Below are 19,929 nucleotides of genomic sequence, written 5' to 3'. Positions count from 1 at the left end.
TTCAGACCCTTTGACTTTCTTTTGGTTGGTGAAAGTTTATCTTCTTCCACAACGGTAGTTTCAGTTGTTGCTGTGACCACCTTTGTAGTTGAAGATGGCTTCTGACTGTCAGACTCTCCCTTGGTCAAAGTCAGTTCCGTGGTACCATGTTCTGGGAAATGTTCAATACTCTTTGACTTTATTTTGGTTGGTGGAAGTTTATCTTTTTCCACAAGAGTTGTTTCAGCTGTTGCTGTGACCACCTCTGGAATTGAAGGCGGCTTTTGACTCTCAGGTTTGTCTTTGGTCTTTGTCAGCTCTTTGGTAGCATGTTCTTGGGAATGTTTAAGACCCTTTGCCTTTTCTTCGGAAGGAGAAAGCCCTTCTTTTTCCAAAAGTGTTACTTCAGTTGTTGCTGTGACCACCTTTGTAGTTGAAGATGGCTTCTGACTGTCAGACTCTCCCTTGGTCAAAGTCAGTTCCGTGGTACCATGTTCTGGGGAATGGTCAACACTCTTTGACTTTATTTTGGTTGGTGGAAGTTTATCTTTTTCCACAAGAGTTGTTTCAGCTGTTGCTGTGACTACCTCTGGAATTGAAGGCGGCTTTTGACTCTCAGGTTTGTCTTTGGTCTTTGTCAGCTCTTTGGTAGCATGTTCTGGGGAATGTTTAAGACCCTTTGCCTTTTCTTTGGAAGGTAAAAGCCCTTCTTTTTCCAAAAGTGTTACTTCAGTTGTTGCTGTGACCACCTTTGTAGTTGAAGATGGCTTCTGACTGTCAGACTCTCCCTTGGTCAAAGTCAGTTCCGTGGTACCATGTTCTGGGGAATGTTTAATACTCTTTGACTTTATTTTGGTTGGTGGAAGTTTATCTTTTTCGACAAGAGTTGTTTCAGCTGTTGCTGTGACCACCTCTGGAATTGAAGGCGGCTTTTGACTCTCAGGTTTGTCTTTGGTCTTTGTCAGCTCTTTGGTAGCATGTTCTGGGGAATGTTTAAGACCCTTTGCCTTTTCTTTGGAAGGTAAAAGCCCTTCTTTTTCCAAAAGTGTTACTTCAGTTGTTGCTGTGACCACCTTTGCAGTTGAAGATGGCTTCTGAGTGTCAGACTCTCCCTTGGTCAAAGTCAGCTCCGTGGTACCATGTTCTGGGGAATGTTCAATACTCTTTATCTTTATTTTGGTTGGTGGAAGTTTATCTTTTTCCACAAGAGTTGTTTCAGCTGTTGCTGTGACCACCTCTGGAATTGAAGGCGGCTTTTGACTCTCAGGTTTGTCTTTGGTCTTTGTCAGCTCTTTGGTAGCATGTTCTGGGGAATGTTTAAGACCCTTTGCCTTTTCTTCGGAAGGAGAAAGCCCTTCTTTTTCCAAAAGTGTTACTTCAGTTGTTGCTGTGACCACCTTTGCAGTTGAAGATGGCTTCTGAGTGTCAGACTCTCCCTTGGTTAAAGTCAGCTCCGTGGTAACATGTTCTGGGGAATGTTCAATACTCTTTATCTTTATTTTGGTTGGTGGAAGTTTATCTTTTTCGACAAGAGTTGTTTCAGCTGTTGCTGTGACCACCTCTGGAATTGAAGACTGCTTTTGACTCTCAGGTTTGTCTTTGGTCTTTGTCAGCTCTTTGGTAGCATGTTCTTGGGAATGTTTAAGACCCTTTGCCTTTTCTTCGGAAGGAGAAAGTCCTTCTTTTTCCAAAAGTGTTACTTCAGTTGTTGCTGTGACCACCTTTGTAGTTGAAGATGGCTTCTGACTGTCAGACTCTCCCTTGGTCAAAGTCAGTTCCGTGGTACCATGTTCTGGAGAATGTTCAATACTCTTTGACTTTATTTTGGTTGGTGGAAGTTTATCTTTTTCCACAAGAGTTGTTTCAGCTGTTGCTGTGACCACCTCTGGAATTGAAGGCGGCTTTTGACTCTCAGGTTTGTCTTTGGTCTTTGTCAGCTCTTTGGTAGCATGTTCTTGGGAATGTTTAAGACCCTTTGCCTTTTCTTTGGAAGGTAAAAGCCCTTCTTTTTCCAAAAGTGTTACTTCAGTTGTTGCTGTGACCACCTTTGCAGTTGAAGATGGCTTCTGAGTGTCAGACTCTCCCTTGGTTAAAGTCAGCTCCGTGGTACCATGTTCTGGGGAATATTCAATACTCTTTATCTTTATTTTGGTTGGTGGAAGTTTATCTTTTCCGACAAGAGTTGTTTCAGCTGTTGCTGTGACCACCTCTGGAATTGAAGGCGGCTTTTGACTCTCAGGTTTGTCTTTGGTCTTTGTCAGCTCTTTGGTAGCATGTTCTGGGGAATGTTTAAGACCCTTTGCCTTTTCTTTGGAAGGTAAAAGCCCTTCTTTTTCCAAAAGTGTTACTTCAGTTGTTGCTGTGACCACCTTTGTAGTTGAAGATGGCTTCTGACTGTCAGACTCTCCCTTGGTCAAAGTCAGTTCCGTGGTACCATGTTCTGGGGAATGTTCAATACTCTTTGACTTTATTTTGGTTGGTGGAAGTTTATCTTTTTCCACAAGAGTTGTTTCAGCTGTTGCTGTGACCACATCTGGAATTGAAGACGGCTTTTGACTCTCAGGTTTGTCTTTGGTCTTTGTCAGCTCTGTGGTAGCATGTTCTGGGGAATGTTTAAGACCTTTTGACTTTCTTTTGGTTGGTGAAAGGTTATCTTCTTTCACAACAGTAGTTTCAGTTGTTGCTGTGACCAACTGTGGAGTTGAAGATGGCTTTTGACTGTCAGGCTCCTCCTTGGTCTGAGTCATCTCTGTGGGAGCAAGATCTGGGGAGAGTTTCAGACCCTTAGACATTCTCTTTGTTGGGGAAAGTTGACCCTTTTCCACAAAGGCAATGTCAGTAATTTCAGATGGTGCTGTGACCACCTCTGGAATGGAAGACGGCTTTTCACCCTCAGCTTTGTCTTTGGTCTTTGTCAGCTCTTTGGTAGCATGTTCTTGGGAATGTTTAAGACCCTTTGCCTTTTCTTCGGAAGGAGAAAGCCCTTCTTTTTCCAAAAGTGTTACTTCAGTTGTTGCTGTGACCACCTTTGTAGTTGAAGATGGCTTCTGAGTGTCAGACTCTCCCTTGGTCAAAGTCAGTTCCGTGGTACCATGTTCTGGGGAATGTTCAATACTCTTTGACTTTATTTTGGTTGGTGGAAGTTTATCTTTTTCCACAAGAGTTGTTTCAGCTGTTGCTGTGACCACCTCTGGAATTGAAGGCGGCTTTTGACTCTCAGGTTTGTCTTTGGTCTTTGTCAGCTCTTTGGTAGCATGTTCTGGGGAATGTTTAAGACCCTTTGCCTTTTCTTTGGAAGGTAAAAGCCCTTCTTTTTCCAAAAGTGTTACTTCAGTTGTTGCTGTGACCACCTTTGTAGTTGAAGATGGCTTCTGAGTGTCAGACTCTCCCTTGGTTAAAGTCAGCTCCGTGGTACCATGTTCTGGGGAATGTTCAATACTCTTTATCTTTATTTTGGTTGGTGGAAGTTTATCTTTTTCGACAAGAGTTGTTTCAGCTGTTGCTGTGACCACATCTGGAATTGAAGACGGCTTTTGACTCTCAGGTTTGTCTTTGGTCTTTGTCAGCTCTTTGGTAGCATGTTCTGGGGAATGTTTAAGACCCTTTGCCTTTTCTTTGGAAGGTAAAAGCCCGTCTTTTTCCAAAAGTGTTACTTCAGTTGTTGCTGTGACCACCTTTGCAGTTGAAGATGGCTTCTGAGTGTCAGACTCTCCCTTGGTTAAAGTCAGCTCCGTGGTACCATGTTCTGGGGAATGTTCAATACTCTTTATCTTTATTTTGGTTGGTGGAAGTTTATCTTTTTCGACAAGAGTTGTTTCAGCTGTTGCTGTGACCACATCTGGAATTGAAGACGGCTTTTGACTCTCAGGTTTGTCTTTGGTCTTTGTCAGCTCTGTGGTAGCATGTTCTGGGGAATGTTTAAGACCCTTTGCCTTTTCTTTGGAAGGTGAAAGCCCTTCTTTTTCCAAAAATGTTACTTCAGTTGCTGCTTTGGCCATCTCTGGAGTTGAAGAAAGCTTCTTACTTTCAAGTTTTTCTATGGTCTTTGTCAACACTGTGGTAGCAATGTCAGGGGTAAGTTTTAGACCCTTTGACTTTCTTTTGGTTGGTGAAAGTTTAACTTCTTCCACAACAGTAGTTTCAGTTGTTGCTGTGACCAGCTGTGGAGTTGAAGATGGCTTGTGACTGTCAGGCTCCTTCTTGGTCTGAGTCACCTCTGTGGGAGCAAGATCTGGGGAAAGTTTTAGGCTCTTTGACTTTCTTTTGGTTGGTGAAAGTTTATCTTCTTCCACAACAGTAGTTTCAGTTGTTGCTGTGACCAACTGTGGAGTTGAAGATGGCTTTTGACTGTCAGGCTCCTCCTTGGTCTGACTCACCTCTGTGGGAGCAAGATCTGGGGAGAGTTTCAGACCCTTGGACATTCTCTTTGTTGGGGAAAGTTGACCCTTTTCCACAAAGGCAATGTCAGTAATTTCAGATGGTGCTGTGACCACCTCTGGAATTGAAGACTGCTTTTGACTCTCAGGTTTGTCTTTGGTCTTTGTCAGCTCTTTGGTAGTATGTTCTGGGGAATATTTAAGACCCTTTGCCTTTTCTTTGGAAGGTAAAAGCCCTTCTTTTTCCAAAAGTGTTACTTCAGTTGTTGCTGTGACCACCTTTGTAGTTGAAGATGGCTTCTGACTGTCAGACTCTCCCTTGGTCAAAGTCAGCTCCGTGGTACCATGTTCTGGGGAATGTTCAATACTCTTTGACTTTATTTTGGTTGGTGGAAGTTTATCTTTTTCCACAAGAGTTGTTTCAGCTGTTGCTGTGACCACATCTGGAGTTGAAGATGGCTTGTGACTGTCAGGCTCTTCCTTGGTCTTTGTCAGCACTGTGGTAGCAAGGTCAGGGGGAAGTTTTAGACCCTTTGACTTTCTTTTGGTTGGTGAAAGTTTATCTTCTTCCACAACAGTAGTTTCAGTTTTTGCTGTGACCAACTGTGGAGTTGAAGATGGCTTTTGACTGTCAGGCTCCTCCTTGGTCTGAGTCACCTCTGTGGGAGCAAGATCTGGGGAGAGTTTCAGATCCTTGGACTTTCTTTTTGTTGTTGATACTTTACCCTTTTCCACAGAAGCAATGTCAGTCATGTCAGATTGTGCTTTGACCACCTCTGGAGTTGAAGATGGCTTGTGACTGTCAAGCTCTTCCTTGGTCTTTGTCAGCACTGTGGTAGCAAAGTCAGGGGGAAGTTTTAGACCCTTTGACTTTATTTTGGTTGGTGAAAGTTTAACTTCTTCCACAACAGTAGTTTCAGTTGTTGCTGTGACCAGCTGTGGAGTTGAAGATGGCTTTTGACTGTCGGGCTCCTCCTTGGTTTGAGTCACCTCTGTGGGAGCAAGATCTGGGGAGAGTTTCAGATCCTTGGACTTTCTTTTTGTTGGTGATAATTTACCCTTTTCCACAGAAACAATGTCAGTAATTTCAGATGGTGCTTTGACGACCTCTGGAGTTGAAGATGGCTTGTGACTGTCAGGCTCCTTCTTGGTCTGAGTCACCTCTGTGGGAGCAAGATCTGGGGAAAGTTTTAGACTCTTTGACTTTCTTTTGGTTGGTGAAAGTTTATCTTCTTCCACAACAGTAGTTTCAGTTGTTGCTGTGACCAACTGTGGAGTTGAAGATGGCTTTTGACTGTCAGGCTCCTCCTTGGTCTGACTCACCTCTGTGGGAGCAAGATCTGGGGAGAGTTTCAGACCCTTGGACATTCTCTTTGTTGGGGAAAGTTGACCCTTTTCCACAAAGGCAATGTCAGTAATTTCAGATGGTGCTGTGACCACCTCTGGAATTGAAGACGGCTTTTGACTCTCAGGTTTGTCTTTGGTCTTTGTCAGCTCTTTGGTAGCATGTTCTGGGGAATATTTAAGACCCTTTGCCTTTTCTTTGGAAGGTAAAAGCCCTTCTTTTTCCAAAAGTGTTACTTCAGTTGTTGCTGTGACCACCTTTGTAGTTGAAGATGGCTTCTGACTGTCAGACTCTCCCTTGGTCAAAGTCAGCTCCGTGGTACCATGTTCTGGGGAATGTTCAATACTCTTTGACTTTATTTTGGTTGGTGGAAGTTTATCTTTTTCCACAAGAGTTGTTTCAGCTGTTGCTGTGACCACATCTGGAGTTGAAGATGGCTTGTGACTGTCAGGCTCTTCCTTGGTCTTTGTCAGCACTGTGGTAGCAAGGTCAGGGGGAAGTTTTAGACCCTTTGACTTTCTTTTGGTTGGTGAAAGTTTATCTTCTTCCACAACAGTAGTTTCAGTTTTTGCTGTGACCAACTGTGGAATTGAAGATGGCTTTTGACTGTCAGGCTCCTCCTTGGTCTGAGTCACCTCTGTGGGAGCAAGATCTGGGGAGAGTTTCAGATCCTTGGACTTTCTTTTTGTTGTTGATACTTTACCCTTTTCCACAGAAGCAATGTCAGTCATGTCAGATTGTGCTTTGACCACCTCTGGAGTTGAAGATGGCTTGTGACTGTCAGGCTCTTCCTTGGTCTTTGTCAGCACTGTGGTAGCAAAGTCAGGGGGAAGTTTTAGACCCTTTGACTTTATTTTGGTTGGTGAAAGTTTAACTTCTTCCACAACAGTAGTTTCAGTTGTTGCTGTGACCAGCTGTGGAGTTGAAGATGGCTTTTGACTGTCGGGCTCCTCCTTGGTTTGTGTCACCTCTGTGGGAGCAAGATCTGGGGAGAGTTTCAGATCCTTGGACTTTCTTTTTGTTGGTGATAATTTACCCTTTTCCACAGAAGCAATGTCAGTAATTTCAGATGGTGCTTTGACCACCTCTGGAGTTGAAGATGGCTTGTGACTGTCAGGCTCCTTCTTGGTCTGAGTCACCTCTGTGGGAGCAAGATCTGGGGAAAGTTTTAGACCCTTTGACTTTATTTTGGTTGGTGGAAGTTTATCTTCTTCCACAACAGTAGTTTCAGTTGTTGCTGTGACCAACTGTGGAGTTGAAGATGGCTTTTGACTGTCGGGCTCCTCCTTGGTCTGAGTCACCTCTGTGGGAGCAAGATCTGGGGAGAGTTTCAGATCCTTGGACTTTCTTTTTGTTGTTGATACTTTACCCTTTTCCACAGAAGCAATGTCAGTCATGTCAGATTGTGCTTTGACCACCTCTGGAGTTGAAGATGGCTTGTGACTGTGAGGCTCTTCCTTGGTCTTTGTCAGCACTGTGGTAGCAAGGTCAGGGGGAAGTTTTAGACCCTTTGACTTTATTTTGGTTGGTGAAAGTTTAACTTCTTCCACAACAGTAGTTTCAGTTGTTGCTGTGACCAGCTGTGGAGTTGAAGATGGCTTTTGACTGTCGGGCTCCTCCTTGGTTTGAGTCACCTCTGTGGGAGCAAGATCTGGGGAGAGTTTCAGATCCTTGGACTTTCTTTTTGTTGGTGATAATTTACCCTTTTCCACAGAAGCAATGTCAGTCATGTCAGATTGTGCTTTGACCACCTCTGGAGTTGAAGATGGCTTGTGACTGTGAGGCTCTTCCTTGGTCTTTGTCAGCACTGTGGTAGCAAGGTCAGGGGGAAGTTTTAGACCCTTTGACTTTATTTTGGTTGGTGAAAGTTTAACTTCTTCCACAACAGTAGTTTCAGTTGTTGCTGTGACCAGCTGTGGAGTTGAAGATGGCTTTTGACTGTCGGGCTCCTCCTTGGTTTGAGTCACCTCTGTGGGAGCAAGATCTGGGGAGAGTTTCAGATCCTTGGACTTTCTTTTTGTTGGTGATAATTTACCCTTTTCCACAGAAGCAATGTCAGTAATTTCAGATGGTGCTTTGACCACCTCTGGAGTTGAAGATGGCTTGTGACTGTCAGGCTCCTTCTTGGTCTGAGTCACCTCTGTGGGAGCAAGATCTGGGGAAAGTTTTAGACTCTTTGACTTTCTTTTGGTTGGTGAAAGTTTATCTTCTTCCACAACAGTAGTTTCAGTTGTTGCTGTGACCAGCTGTGGAGTTGAAGATGGCTTTTGACTGTCGGGCTCCTCCTTGGTTTGAGTCACCTCTGTGGGAGCAAGATCTGGGGAGAGTTTCAGATCCTTGGACTTTCTTTTTGTTGTTGATACTTTACCCTTTTCCACAGAAGCAATGTCAGTCATGTCAGATTGTGCTTTGACCACCTCTGGAGTTGAAGATGGCTTGTGACTGTGAGGCTCTTCCTTGGTCTTTGTCAGCACTGTGGTAGCAAGGTCAGGGGGAAGTTTTAGACCCTTTGACTTCATTTTGGTTGGTGAAAGTTTAACTTCTTCCACAACAGTAGTTTCAGTTGTTGCTGTGACCAGCTGTGGAGTTGAAGATGGCTTTTGACTGTCGGGCTCCTCCTTGGTTTGAGTCACCTCTGTGGGAGCAAGATCTGGGGAGAGTTTCAGATCCTTGGACTTTCTTTTTGTTGGTGATAATTTACCCTTTTCCACAGAAGCAATGTCAGTAATTTCAGATGGTGCTTTGACCACCTCTGGAGTTGAAGATGGCTTGTGACTGTCAGGCTCCTTCTTGGTCTGAGTCACCTCTGTGGGAGCAAGATCTGGGGAAAGTTTTAGACTCTTTGACTTTCTTTTGGTTGGTGAAAGTTTATCTTCTTCCACAACAGTAGTTTCAGTTGTTGCTGTGACCAACTGTGGAGTTGAAGATGGCTTTTGACTGTCAGGCTCCTTCTTGGTCTGAGTCACCTCTGTGGGAGCAAGATCTGGGGAGAGTTTCAGATCCTTGGACTTTCTTTTTGTTGTTGATACTTTACCCTTTTCCACAGAAGCAATGTCAGTCATGTCAGATTGTGCTTTGACCACCTCTGGAGTTGAAGATGGCTTGTGACTGTGAGGCTCTTCCTTGGTCTTTGTCAGCACTGTGGTAGCAAGGTCAGGGGGAAGTTTTAGACCCTTTGACTTTATTTTGGTTGGTGGAAGTTTAACTTCTTCCACAACAGTAGTTTCAGTTGTTGCTGTGACCAGCTGTGGAGTTGAAGATGGCTTTTGACTGTCGGGCTCCTCCTTGGTTTGAGTCACCTCTGTGGGAGCAAGATCTGGGGAGAGTTTCAGATCCTTGGACTTTCTTTTTGTTGGTGATAATTTACCCTTTTCCACAGAAGCAATGTCAGTCATGTCAGATTGTGCTTTGACCACCTCTGGAGTTGAAGATGGCTTGTGACTGTGAGGCTCTTCCTTGGTCTTTGTCAGCACTGTGGTAGCAAGGTCAGGGGGAAGTTTTAGACCCTTTGACTTTATTTTGGTTGGTGAAAGTTTAACTTCTTCCACAACAGTAGTTTCAGTTGTTGCTGTGACCAGCTGTGGAGTTGAAGATGGCTTTTGACTGTCGGGCTCCTCCTTGGTTTGAGTCACCTCTGTGGGAGCAAGATCTGGGGAGAGTTTCAGATCCTTGGACTTTCTTTTTGTTGGTGATAATTTATCTTCTTCCACAACAGTAGTTTCAGTTGTTGCTTTGACGACCTCTGGAGTTGAAGATGGCTTGTGACTGTCAGGCTCCTTCTTGGTCTGAGTCACCTCTGTGGGAGCAAGATCTGGGGAAAGTTTTAGACTCTTTGACTTTCTTTTGGTTGGTGAAAGTTTATCTTCTTCCACAACAGTAGTTTCAGTTGTTGCTGTGACCAACTGTGGAGTTGAAGATGGCTTTTGACTGTCAGGCTCCTCCTTGGTCTGACTCACCTCTGTGGGAGCAAGATCTGGGGAGAGTTTCAGACCCTTGGACATTCTCTTTGTTGGGGAAAGTTGACCCTTTTCCACAAAGGCAATGTCAGTAATTTCAGATGGTGCTGTGACCACCTCTGGAATTGAAGACGGCTTTTGACTCTCAGGTTTGTCTTTGGTCTTTGTCAGCTCTTTGGTAGCATGTTCTGGGGAATATTTAAGACCCTTTGCCTTTTCTTTGGAAGGTAAAAGCCCTTCTTTTTCCAAAAGTGTTACTTCAGTTGTTGCTGTGACCACCTTTGTAGTTGAAGATGGCTTCTGACTGTCAGACTCTCCCTTGGTCAAAGTCAGCTCCGTGGTACCATGTTCTGGGGAATGTTCAATACTCTTTGACTTTATTTTGGTTGGTGGAAGTTTATCTTTTTCCACAAGAGTTGTTTCAGCTGTTGCTGTGACCACATCTGGAGTTGAAGATGGCTTGTGACTGTCAGGCTCTTCCTTGGTCTTTGTCAGCACTGTGGTAGCAAGGTCAGGGGGAAGTTTTAGACCCTTTGACTTTCTTTTGGTTGGTGAAAGTTTATCTTCTTCCACAACAGTAGTTTCAGTTGTTGCTGTGACCAACTGTGGAGTTGAAGATGGCTTTTGACTGTCACGCTCCTCCTTGGTCTGACTCACCTCTGTGGGAGCAAGATCTGGGGAGAGTTTCAGACCCTTGGACATTCTCTTTGTTGGGGAAAGTTGACCCTTTTCCACAAAGGCAATGTCAGTAATTTCAGATGGTGCTGTGACCACCTCTGGAATTGAAGACGGCTTTTGACTCTCAGGTTTGTCTTTGGTCTGTGTCAGCTCTTTGGTAGTATGTTCTGGGGAATATTTAAGACCCTTTGCCTTTTCTTTGGAAGGAGAAAGCCCTTCTTTTTCCAAAAGTGTTACTTCAGTTGTTGCTGTGACCACCTTTGTAGTTGAAGATGGTTTCTGACTGTCAGACTGTCCCTTGGTCAAAGTCAGCTCCGTGGTACCATGTTCTGGGGAATGTTCAATACTCTTTGACTTTATTTTGGTTGGTGGAAGTTTATCTTCTTCCACAACAGTAGTTTCAGTTGTTGCTGTGACCAGCTGTGGAGTTGAAGATGGCTTTTGACTGTCGGGCTCCTCCTTGGTTTGTGTCACCTCTGTGGGAGCAAGATCTGGGGAGAGTTTCAGATCCTTGGACTTTCTTTTTGTTGGTGATAATTTACCCTTTTCCACAGAAGCAATGTCAGTAATTTCAGATGGTGCTTTGACCACCTCTTGAGTTGAAGATGGCTTGTGACTGTCAGGCTCCTTCTTGGTCTGAGTCACCTCTGTGGGAGCAAGATCTGGGGAAAGTTTTAGACTCTTTGACTTTCTTTTGGTTGGTGAAAGTTTATCTTCTTCCACAACAGTAGTTTCAGTTGTTGCTGTGACCAACTGTGGAGTTGAAGATGGCTTTTGACTGTCAGACTCTCCCTTGGTCAAAGTCAGCACCGTGGTACCATGTTCTGGGGAATGTTCAATACTCTTTGACTTTATTTTGGTTGGTGGAAGTTTATCTTTTTCAACGAGAGTTGTTTCAGCTGTTGCTGTGACCACATCTGGAATTGAAGACGGCTTTTGACTCTCAGGTTTGTCTTTGGTCTTTGTCAGCCCTGTGGTAGCAAGGTCAGGGGAAAGTTTTAGACCCTTTGACTTTCTTTTGGTTGGTGAAAGTTTATCTTCTTCCACAACAGTAGTTTCAGTTGTTGCTGTGACCAACTGTGGAGTTGAAGATGGCTTTTGACTGTCAGGCTCCTCCTTGGTCTGAGTCATCTCTGTGGGAGCAAGATCTGGGGAGAGTTTCAGATCCTTGGACTTTCTTTTTGATGGTGATACTTTACCCTTTTCCACAGAAGCAATGTCAGTAATGTCAGATTGTGCTTTGACCACCTCCGGACTTGAAGATGGCTTGTGACTGTCAGGCTCTTCCTTGGTCTTTGTCAGCACTGTGGTAGCAAGGTTAGGGGAAAGTTTTAGCTCCTTTGACTTTCTTTTGGTTGGTGAAAGTTTATGTTCTTCCACAACAGTTGTTTCAGCTGTTGCTGTGACCACATCTGGAATTGAAGACGGCTTTTGACTCTCAGGTTTGTCTTTGGTCTTTGTCAGCTCTGTGGTAGTATGTTCTGGGGAATGTTTAAGACCCTTTGACCTACCTTTGGCAGATGAAAGCCCTTCTTTTTCTAAAATAGTTACTTCAATTGTTGCTGGGACCATCTCTTGAGTTGAAGAAAGCTTCTTACTTTCAAGTTTTTCTATGGTGTCACTCAGCTCTGTGGTAGCAAGATCTGGAAAAAGTTTCAGATCCTTGGACTTTCTTTTTGTTGGTGATACTTTACCCTTTTCCACAGAAGCAATGTCAGTAATTTGAGATGGTGCTTTGACCACCTCTGGAGTTGAAGATGGCTTGTGACTGTCAGGCTCTTCCTTTGTCTTTGTCAGCACTTTGGTAGCAAGGTCAGGGGAAAGTTTCAGACCCTTTGACTTTGTTCTGGTTGGTGTAAGTTTATCTTCTGTAGTTTCAGTTGTTGCTTTGACCACCTCTGGAATTGAAGACGGCTTCTGACTCTTAGGTTTTTCTTTGGTATTTGTCAGCTCAGTGGTATCATGTTCTGAGGAATGTTTAAGACCCTTTGACTTACCTTTGGTAGGTGAAAGCCCTTCTTTTTCCAAAATTGTTACTTCAGTTGTTGCTGTGACCATCTCTGGTGTTGGAGAAAGCTTCTTACTTTCAAGTTTTTCTATGGTCTGAGTCAGCTCTGAGGTAGAAAGATCTGGAGAAAGTTTCAGACCCTTGGCCTTTCTTTTGGTTTGTGTAACTTTATCTTCCTCCAAAACAGTAATTTCGTCTGGTGCAGTGACCACCTGTGGAGTTGAAGATGGCTTCTGACTGTGAGGCTCTTCCTTGGTCTGAGTAAGCTCTGTGGGAGCAAGATCTGGGGAAAGTTTCAGACCCTTGGACATTATTTTTGTTGGTGAAAGTTTACCCTTTCCCACAAAAGCAATGTCAGTAATTTCACATGGTGCTGTTACCTTCTCAGGAGTCAAAGATGGCTTCTTACTGTAAAGCTCATCCATGGTCTTTGTCAGCTCCTTACTAGAAAGTTCTAAAGAAACCTTTGGACTCTTTGATTTACTTTTCGTTATGGGAAGGTTAGTGTCTTTTACAACATCAGTTTTAATTGCGCCTGTTCCTACCTGTCCACTTGAAGCCCTCCCACTGTAATATTCTTTCTTAGCCTCCTTAGACTCTACTTCAATACTTCCACCAAGAGCAGAGACTGGCTCTACAGCTGTGGAAATATCAAGGCACCTGGTCTCCCTACTGGCTGGTAATTTGTCTAAAACTGCAGCTTTAGTTTGCTCTCTGGAGTCAACTGAATCCATCTGACTATCAGGTTCTTTCTTGACATCCATAAGCTTTGTGGTATCAAATTCCCCCAAAACTTTCAGACCTTTTGATATTCTTCTGGTTGGCGAAAGATTTCCTTTTTCAACAACAGCAATTTCAGTTGTTGCTGTGACCACCTCTGGAGTTGAGGATGGCCTTTGACTGTCAGGCTCTTCTTTGTTTTTTGTCAGCTGTGTGGCAGTAAGTTCTGGCGAAAGTTTAAGACTTTTTAACTTTCCTTTGGTTGGTGAAATAACACCTTTTTCCACTACACTAATTTCAGTTGTTGATGCGACCACTTCTGGAGTTAAAATTAGCTTTTGACTATGAGGCTTTTGCTTGGTCTTTGTCAGCTCCTTGCTAGAAAGTTCTAAAGAATCCTTTGCACTCTTTGATTTTCTTTTGGTTAGGGGAAGGTTAGTGTCTTTCACAACATCAGTTTTAGTTGCTCCTGTGCTTACCTGTCCAGTTGAAACCTTCACACTGTCATATTCTTCCTTAGCCTCCTTAGACTCCACATCAATACTCCCACCAGGAGCAGAGACATGTTTTTCAGCTGTGGAAACATCAAGACACCTTGGCTTCCTTCTTGCTGGAATGGTAAATTCCTCCAAAACTGGACATTCAGTTGGCTCTCTGGAACCTACTGAAGACTTCTGACTATCAGTTTCTTTCTTGACATCAATCAGCTCTTTGGTAGGAAATTCAGCGGAAAGTTTGAGATCCGTTGCCATCTTTTTGCTTGGTGACAGCTTTCCTTTTTCCACAACAGTAATTTCTGTTGTCTCTGTGACCACCTCTGGAGTTGAGGATGGCCTCTGACTGTCAGGCTCTTCTTTGGTCATTATCATCTCTGTGGAAGCAACTTCTGGAGAAAGTTTAAGACCCTTTGACTTTCCCTTGGTAGACAAGTTGGTCAAAAATTCTCCTTTTCCCACAATAGCAGTGTCAGTTGTTGCTGTCAGCACCTCTTGAGTTGAAGACGGCTTCTGACTGTCAGGCTTTTCCTTGGTCTTCGTCAGCTCTGTGGTAGCAATATCTGTGGAAAGCTTCATTTCTCCAAAAGCAACCACATTATCTTGTGTTTCAGTGGCGATTTGCTGCATTTCTACTTGTGTTTTACAGGTAGTCTTCTCTGATTTAGTATTATCTTTGTTTTCTTGGGTTCTTTCACGTTGGATACCTGTTTGAACAATATCTATCCTTGGCTCTTTTGCTCTTGTGACTGATGTGTTTGCATCCTTCTCCAGGCTGGTCGGTAAATCTAGTTGTAGTATGCGCACTTCAGGGCCCATGTGGATTTTCTCCATCCTCAAAAACTTTTCATGTAGAATTTGGGGTACATCTTGCATAATACGTGTTGACACTTTGGGATGCTCTTCTTGGACCCCATGTTCCTTGAAGTCTGTAGCTCTATCCTGTGTAGTTTTCATGATTCCTCTCTTAGTGTCAGTCTGGCTTGGTTTAACTGTTTCTTGCTCATATAATCTTATCTCTATCAATTCTGTCTCTGCCTCATGTGGTTGCATTGTTTCACAACCAGACGGTTTGAGTTCATCTTGATGTTCAGGACTACCATGTTGCACCTTCATCTTAGTAATTTCAACAGCAGCTTTCTCTGGCTTAACATCAGTAGTTGTGATATCTTTGTTTTCTGGCAATCTTTCGCTCTGGTTACTTGTTTGAACAATATCTATTCTTAGCTCTTTCGCTCTTGTGACAGATGTCTTTTCATCCTTCTCCGGACTGGTCGGTATATCTAGTTGTAGGATACACACTTCAGTACCCATGTGGAGTTTCTCCATCCTCACAGATTTTTCTTCGAAGCTCTTGGGTTCATTGTCCATGCCATGTGTCAAGAGTGTAGAATGCTGTTCACTGACACCATGTTCCTTGACAGGTTTGGGTCTTTCCTTTGTGGTTTTAAAGAGCCCTCTTTGACTCTCGGTTTGGCTTGGTTTCACCATATCTTGCTCGGATATGCTAATTTCTATGAATTCTGTCCCTGCTTCATCTGAGGGCAATGATTCACAAGCAGGAGCGGGTTGGGCAGAGTCCCTTTCAGTAACATTGTCTTGACATTCAGCACGGCTTTCTCGCACTTTTATTGTAGTCATCTTAACTGCAGCCTTCTCTGGCTTCACATCAGCAGCGGTCATATCTTTGTTTTCTGGTACCCTTTCACTCTGGATACTTGCTTGAAGTGGATTAATCGCTTTTGCTCTTGTGAAGGATGTGTTTTCACCCTTGTCTGGACTGGTCTGTATATCTAGCTGTATAATGCGCACTTCAGGCTCCAAATGGATTTTCTTTTCATCCAGACTCTTAGGTGCATCATGCACGTCATGTGTAGACACTTTATAATGCTTTCCCTGAACATCATAATCCTTTTTCTCTTTGGGTCTTTCCTGAGTGAGCCTCAACTGACTCACAGTTTCACTTGATTTCATTATGTCTTGCTTGGATGAGCTTATTTCAGAAAATTCTGTCTCTGCCTTATGAGGCAGCGCCACTGCAAAAGCGGCAGAGTTAGGTTGAGTGGAGTCACTTATAGCCACACCTTCTGCCTCTTGCTGATCTGGCTTTATCTCACATGTCTGGGTCTCAGGCAGATCGAGGACAAGATATCTCTTCTGAAACTCAACTGTGTTTTCCCATAACTTTGCCACGTAGTCTGACAAACCACTGGGCTCGGTGGAACGAGGTGGTTGTGTTTGAGGCTCTGTACTTGTAGACTGGGTAATGGCTTCTTCTGTGGCATCTTTAGATCGAGTTTTAGGCTCCTGAAGCTTGGAATGTGGATGTTTATCCATGGTTTGACTATCAGGCTCGTTCTTGGTTTCAGACAAACCCGTGATAGCAGGTTCTGTAAAAGGTTTAAGACCCTTTGACTTTCTTTTGGTTGGTGAAAGCTTTCCCTTTTCCACAACAGTCACTTCAGCTGTTGCTTTGACCACCTCTGGAGCTGAAGATGGCCTCTGACTGTCAGGCTCTTCCTTTGTCCTCGTCAGCTCTGTGGAAGCAAGTTCTGGGGACAGTTTCAGACCCTTTGACTTTCTTTTGGTTGGTGAAAGCTTTCCCTTTTCCATAACAGTAACTTCAGCTGTTGCTTTGACCACCTCTGTAGTTGAAGGTGGCCTCTGACTGTGAGTCTCTCCCTTGGTCTTTGTCAGCTCTGTGGTAGCAAGTTCTGGGGATAGTTTCAATTCCTTCAACTTAGTTTTGGTTGGTGAAAGCTCTCCTCTTGCCACAACAGTAGTTTCAGTTGTTCCTGTGATTAACTCTTGAGTTGAAGATGGCTTCTTACTGTCAGGCTGTTTCTTGGTCTTTGTCCGGTCTGTGCTAGCAAATTCTGGAGCCATTTTTATACTCACAGTTTCACTTGGTTTCATTATGTCTTGCTTGGATGAGCTTATTTCAGAAAATTCTGTCTCTGCCTTATGAGGCAGCGCCACTGCAAAAGTGGCAGAGTTAGGTTGAGTGGAGTCACTTATAGCCACACCTTCTGCCTCTTGCTGATCTGGCTTTATCTCACATGTCTGGGTCTCAGGCAGATCGAGGACAAGATATCTCTTCTGAAACTCAACTGTGTTTTCCCATAACTTTGCCACGTAATCTGACAAACCACTGGGCTCGGTGGAACGAGGTGGTTGTGTTTGAGGCGCTGTACTTGTAGACTGGGTAATGGCTTCTTCTGTGGCATCTTTGGATCGAGTTTTAGGCTCCTGAAGCTTGGAATGTGGATGTTTATCCATGGTTTGACTATCAGGCTCGTCCTTGGTTTCAGACAAACCCGTGATAGCAGGTTCTGTAAAAGGTTTCAGACCCTTTGACTTTCTTTTGGTTGGTGAAAGCTTTCCCTTTTCCACAACAGTAACTTCAGCTGTTGCTTTGACCACCTCTGTAGTTGAAGGTGGCCTCTGACTGTCAGGCTCTCCCTTGGTCTTTGTCAGCTCTGTGGTAGCAAGTTCTGGGGACAGTTTCAATTCCTTCAACTTAGTTTTGGTTGGTGAAAGCTCTCCTCTTGCCACAACAGTAGTTTCAGTTGTTCCTGTGATTAACTCTTGAGTTGAAGATGGCTTCTTACTGTCAGGCTGTTCCTTGGTCTTTGTCCAGTCTGTGCTAGCAAATTCTGGAGCCATTTTTATACCCTTTGACTTTCTTTTGGTTGGTGAAAGTTTACCTTTTTCCACAGCAGTAACTTCAGTTGTTGCTGTGACCACCTCTGGAGTTGAAGATGGCCTCTGACTGTCATGCTCTTCTTTTGTCTTTGTCAGTTCAGGGGAAAGTTTAACACCCTTTGACTTTTCTTTGGTCAGTAAAAGCTCTCCTTTTCCCACAGCAGTACTTTCAGTTGGCCCCGTGACCACATCTGGAGTTGACAGAGAAGACATTTGACCGTCTAGTTCCTTCTTCTTTTTTTCAGGCTCCACATCAGGTGATCTATGGGTAACAACTGTCTCGGAAGTTGTCAAAAGGTCACCATTCTTTGACTTTCTTCTGGTTGGCACACGCTTTGCTTCTTCCTTATTTTGGCCATTGGAACTCAAGGAAGATGTTTGATCTTCAGTTTCTATCTTTGTCTGAGGTGTCTCAGTGTCAGCTAGTTTAGGAGGTGATTCTGTACTCTTTGACTTTCTCTTGGGTGGTAGAAGCTTATTTTGTTCAACAACAGCAGTTTTGGCTTGCCCTTGAACATTTTCAGGTTCTTGTTTTGTTTCCTTAGGCTCCGCAGCAGTAATTCCACCAAGGGGAGACATTGGTTCTGGGACTGTGGAAACCTCAAGACCCTTTGATTTCCTTCTGGTTTGTGCAACTTTAGTTTCTTGACTTTCAGGTTCTTCTGTCATCTGTGCTGCTTGCTGGTCGGGTGTTGTTGACTTTTGCTTTGGTGGTAAAACCTCACTTTGTTCCAAAACAGCAGTTTTAGTTGGAGCTGGAGCTAACTCTGAGGATGAAGACTTCTCAGGTTTTTTCACCACAGCTGTAGTTCTTTCAACGGCTGACACTGGCTCTGGAACAGTGGAAACGTCAAGACTCTTTGGCTTCCTCCTGGTTGTTAGAACCTTAGCTTCTTCCTCCACAACAGCTGCTTCAGGATGCTCCTTGGATCTCAGTAAAGACATCTGACTGTTAGACTTTTCCACGGTCTGTGTTTTTTCCTTGTTAGAAAATTCTGGGGAAGGTTTTGGACTCTTTGACTTTGTTTTTGTTGGCGAGAGCTTACTTTCTCCCTTAACAGCAGTTTCTACTGGCTGTGAGGTCCCCTGAGCAGTTGAAGAAGTCTTCCCTTTCTCAGGTTCTTTCTTAGTTTCCTTAAACTCTGCATGGTGTTCAATAGCTATACTCTGGGTAGAAGCTGGTTCAGAAGTCTTGGACTCTTGCCCTTTTCGTACAGACTTAGGTTGCCCAGCATCTGTTTCTGTGATAGGCGCTGACGTTTGGAGAGACATCAGATTCTCAGCGTCGCTTTTGATCTGTGCAGGTTTTGCAACAGTACTCTTTAAGGACACATCTGTACTCTTTGACTCTTTACTGGTAGGTCCAAGCTTGGCCTGCTCAACAACCGTGGTCTCAGCTTGCTCTGTGACTGCCTTAGTGTCAGTTGTCACAGGGACAGACGTGAATGGCTCTGATACATCTAGAACAATGGTTGAGATACGCTTTGTTTCTTCTACAGCAGCAGTTCCCATGGGATTTCTGGATGACCCTTGAGTAATAACAGTTTTCACCATTTCAGGCTCTACCTTAGTCTTGGAAGGCTCTGTATCAGTGGCCAAAGTCTTTGACTTTCTCCTGGATGGTACAGGTGTAGTTGTCTCACCAACACCAGGTGCCGACTGCTCAATGACCTTTTGGATCAGTACCGGTTCTTCAACAGCAGGTTTCATTTGCTTGGCACCAAGTGGCTCAGCTGAGGTATCTAGCTTCATACTTTTAAACTGTGATTCTTCAGGCTTGTTGAAACGTTGAGCTGTAAAGGGTTCTGAAGGATTGGTTGGACTCTGAGATTTATTTTTTGTCGATTCAATTGTGATTTGCTCCGCACCAGTAACTGGTGTGTCTTCAATGACTGCTGTCTCAGTAGGCTTTAATGTTTTAGCCTCAATTTTCAGCTCAGCTGAAACTGACAATTCATTCTCAATAGGATCAATCAATTTTTCTGTTGAGGGAATATTTTTCTCTTGATGTTTTTTCTCAGGTGAGCGCTTGCTTTTCCGTGGTGGCGCCACTACAGATGTCTTTGTTTCCTCTTGATTACCAGGAAGGACATCAGGCAGCTTTTGTTTACTCTTTCCATCAAGTTTCTTCGAATGAAAGAGTAAAAACAGAATTAATTTACTGCAGAGTCACTTAGAATTACATATGAAATAGATCATGATTTAAATACCTTTAAGCTCTGGTTGAGAGAAGCCTTGTGTGTGTCTGCTTTTCTGAGTGTCTCTGAACCCTGGCTCAGCAGTTTCTCAGACAAGACTGGCATCAAGCATTCTGTTAGAAAGGACTGGTGGGAAAGCGCCTCCCTCAGGCTGGCCTGCAACTTCTCACCTTCCTCTAACGTCGCCTAACACCAGGAAGAGAAAAAAAAAATGTTAAGTGTGAAATGTCATAAAAACATTAATAACACATTGCCAAGTGAGCATAAACAAGCCACTGACAAATGCTCCATTGGAGTCAAAATGTTACACAAATCCCAAAAATCCTTTCTTTGATTAAAACTTAATGTATATTTTCCCTAACAAACTCGCAACATAATTTTATCTGCTTATAGTTCAGGGTAACAATAGAAAATATGGGCATAGAAAGAATAAATGACACTCTTCATACTGTATGTCTATATACTTATAC

The 19,929-nt window shown here is 43.7% G+C and overlaps 1 protein-coding gene across 1 annotated transcript in view; it reads right to left on the bottom strand.

Moving 5' to 3' along the window:
- LOC137877934 (nesprin-1-like) overlaps positions 1 to 19,929 on the bottom strand; it is a 60,494-nt gene that overhangs the window by 20,892 nt on the left and 19,673 nt on the right. The window contains exons 34-35 of the mRNA XM_068718123.1: positions 19,472 to 19,645; positions 13,542 to 19,388 (exon numbers count right to left, since the gene is read on the bottom strand). Of these exons, the coding sequence (XP_068574224.1) occupies positions 13,542 to 19,388; positions 19,472 to 19,645 (6,021 nt within the window). The remainder of the gene's footprint in view (positions 1 to 13,541; positions 19,389 to 19,471; positions 19,646 to 19,929) is intronic.

This window comes from Cebidichthys violaceus, unplaced genomic scaffold (genome assembly GCF_023349555.1).
Source record: "Cebidichthys violaceus isolate CVI_PGR_0920_01 unplaced genomic scaffold, fCebVio1.0.p SCAF_22, whole genome shotgun sequence".
Classification (NCBI taxonomy): domain Eukaryota; kingdom Metazoa; phylum Chordata; class Actinopteri; order Perciformes; family Stichaeidae; genus Cebidichthys; species Cebidichthys violaceus.
The sequence above is the reverse complement of the archived record's forward strand: the minus strand, read 5'-3'. Positions and strand labels throughout refer to the sequence as shown.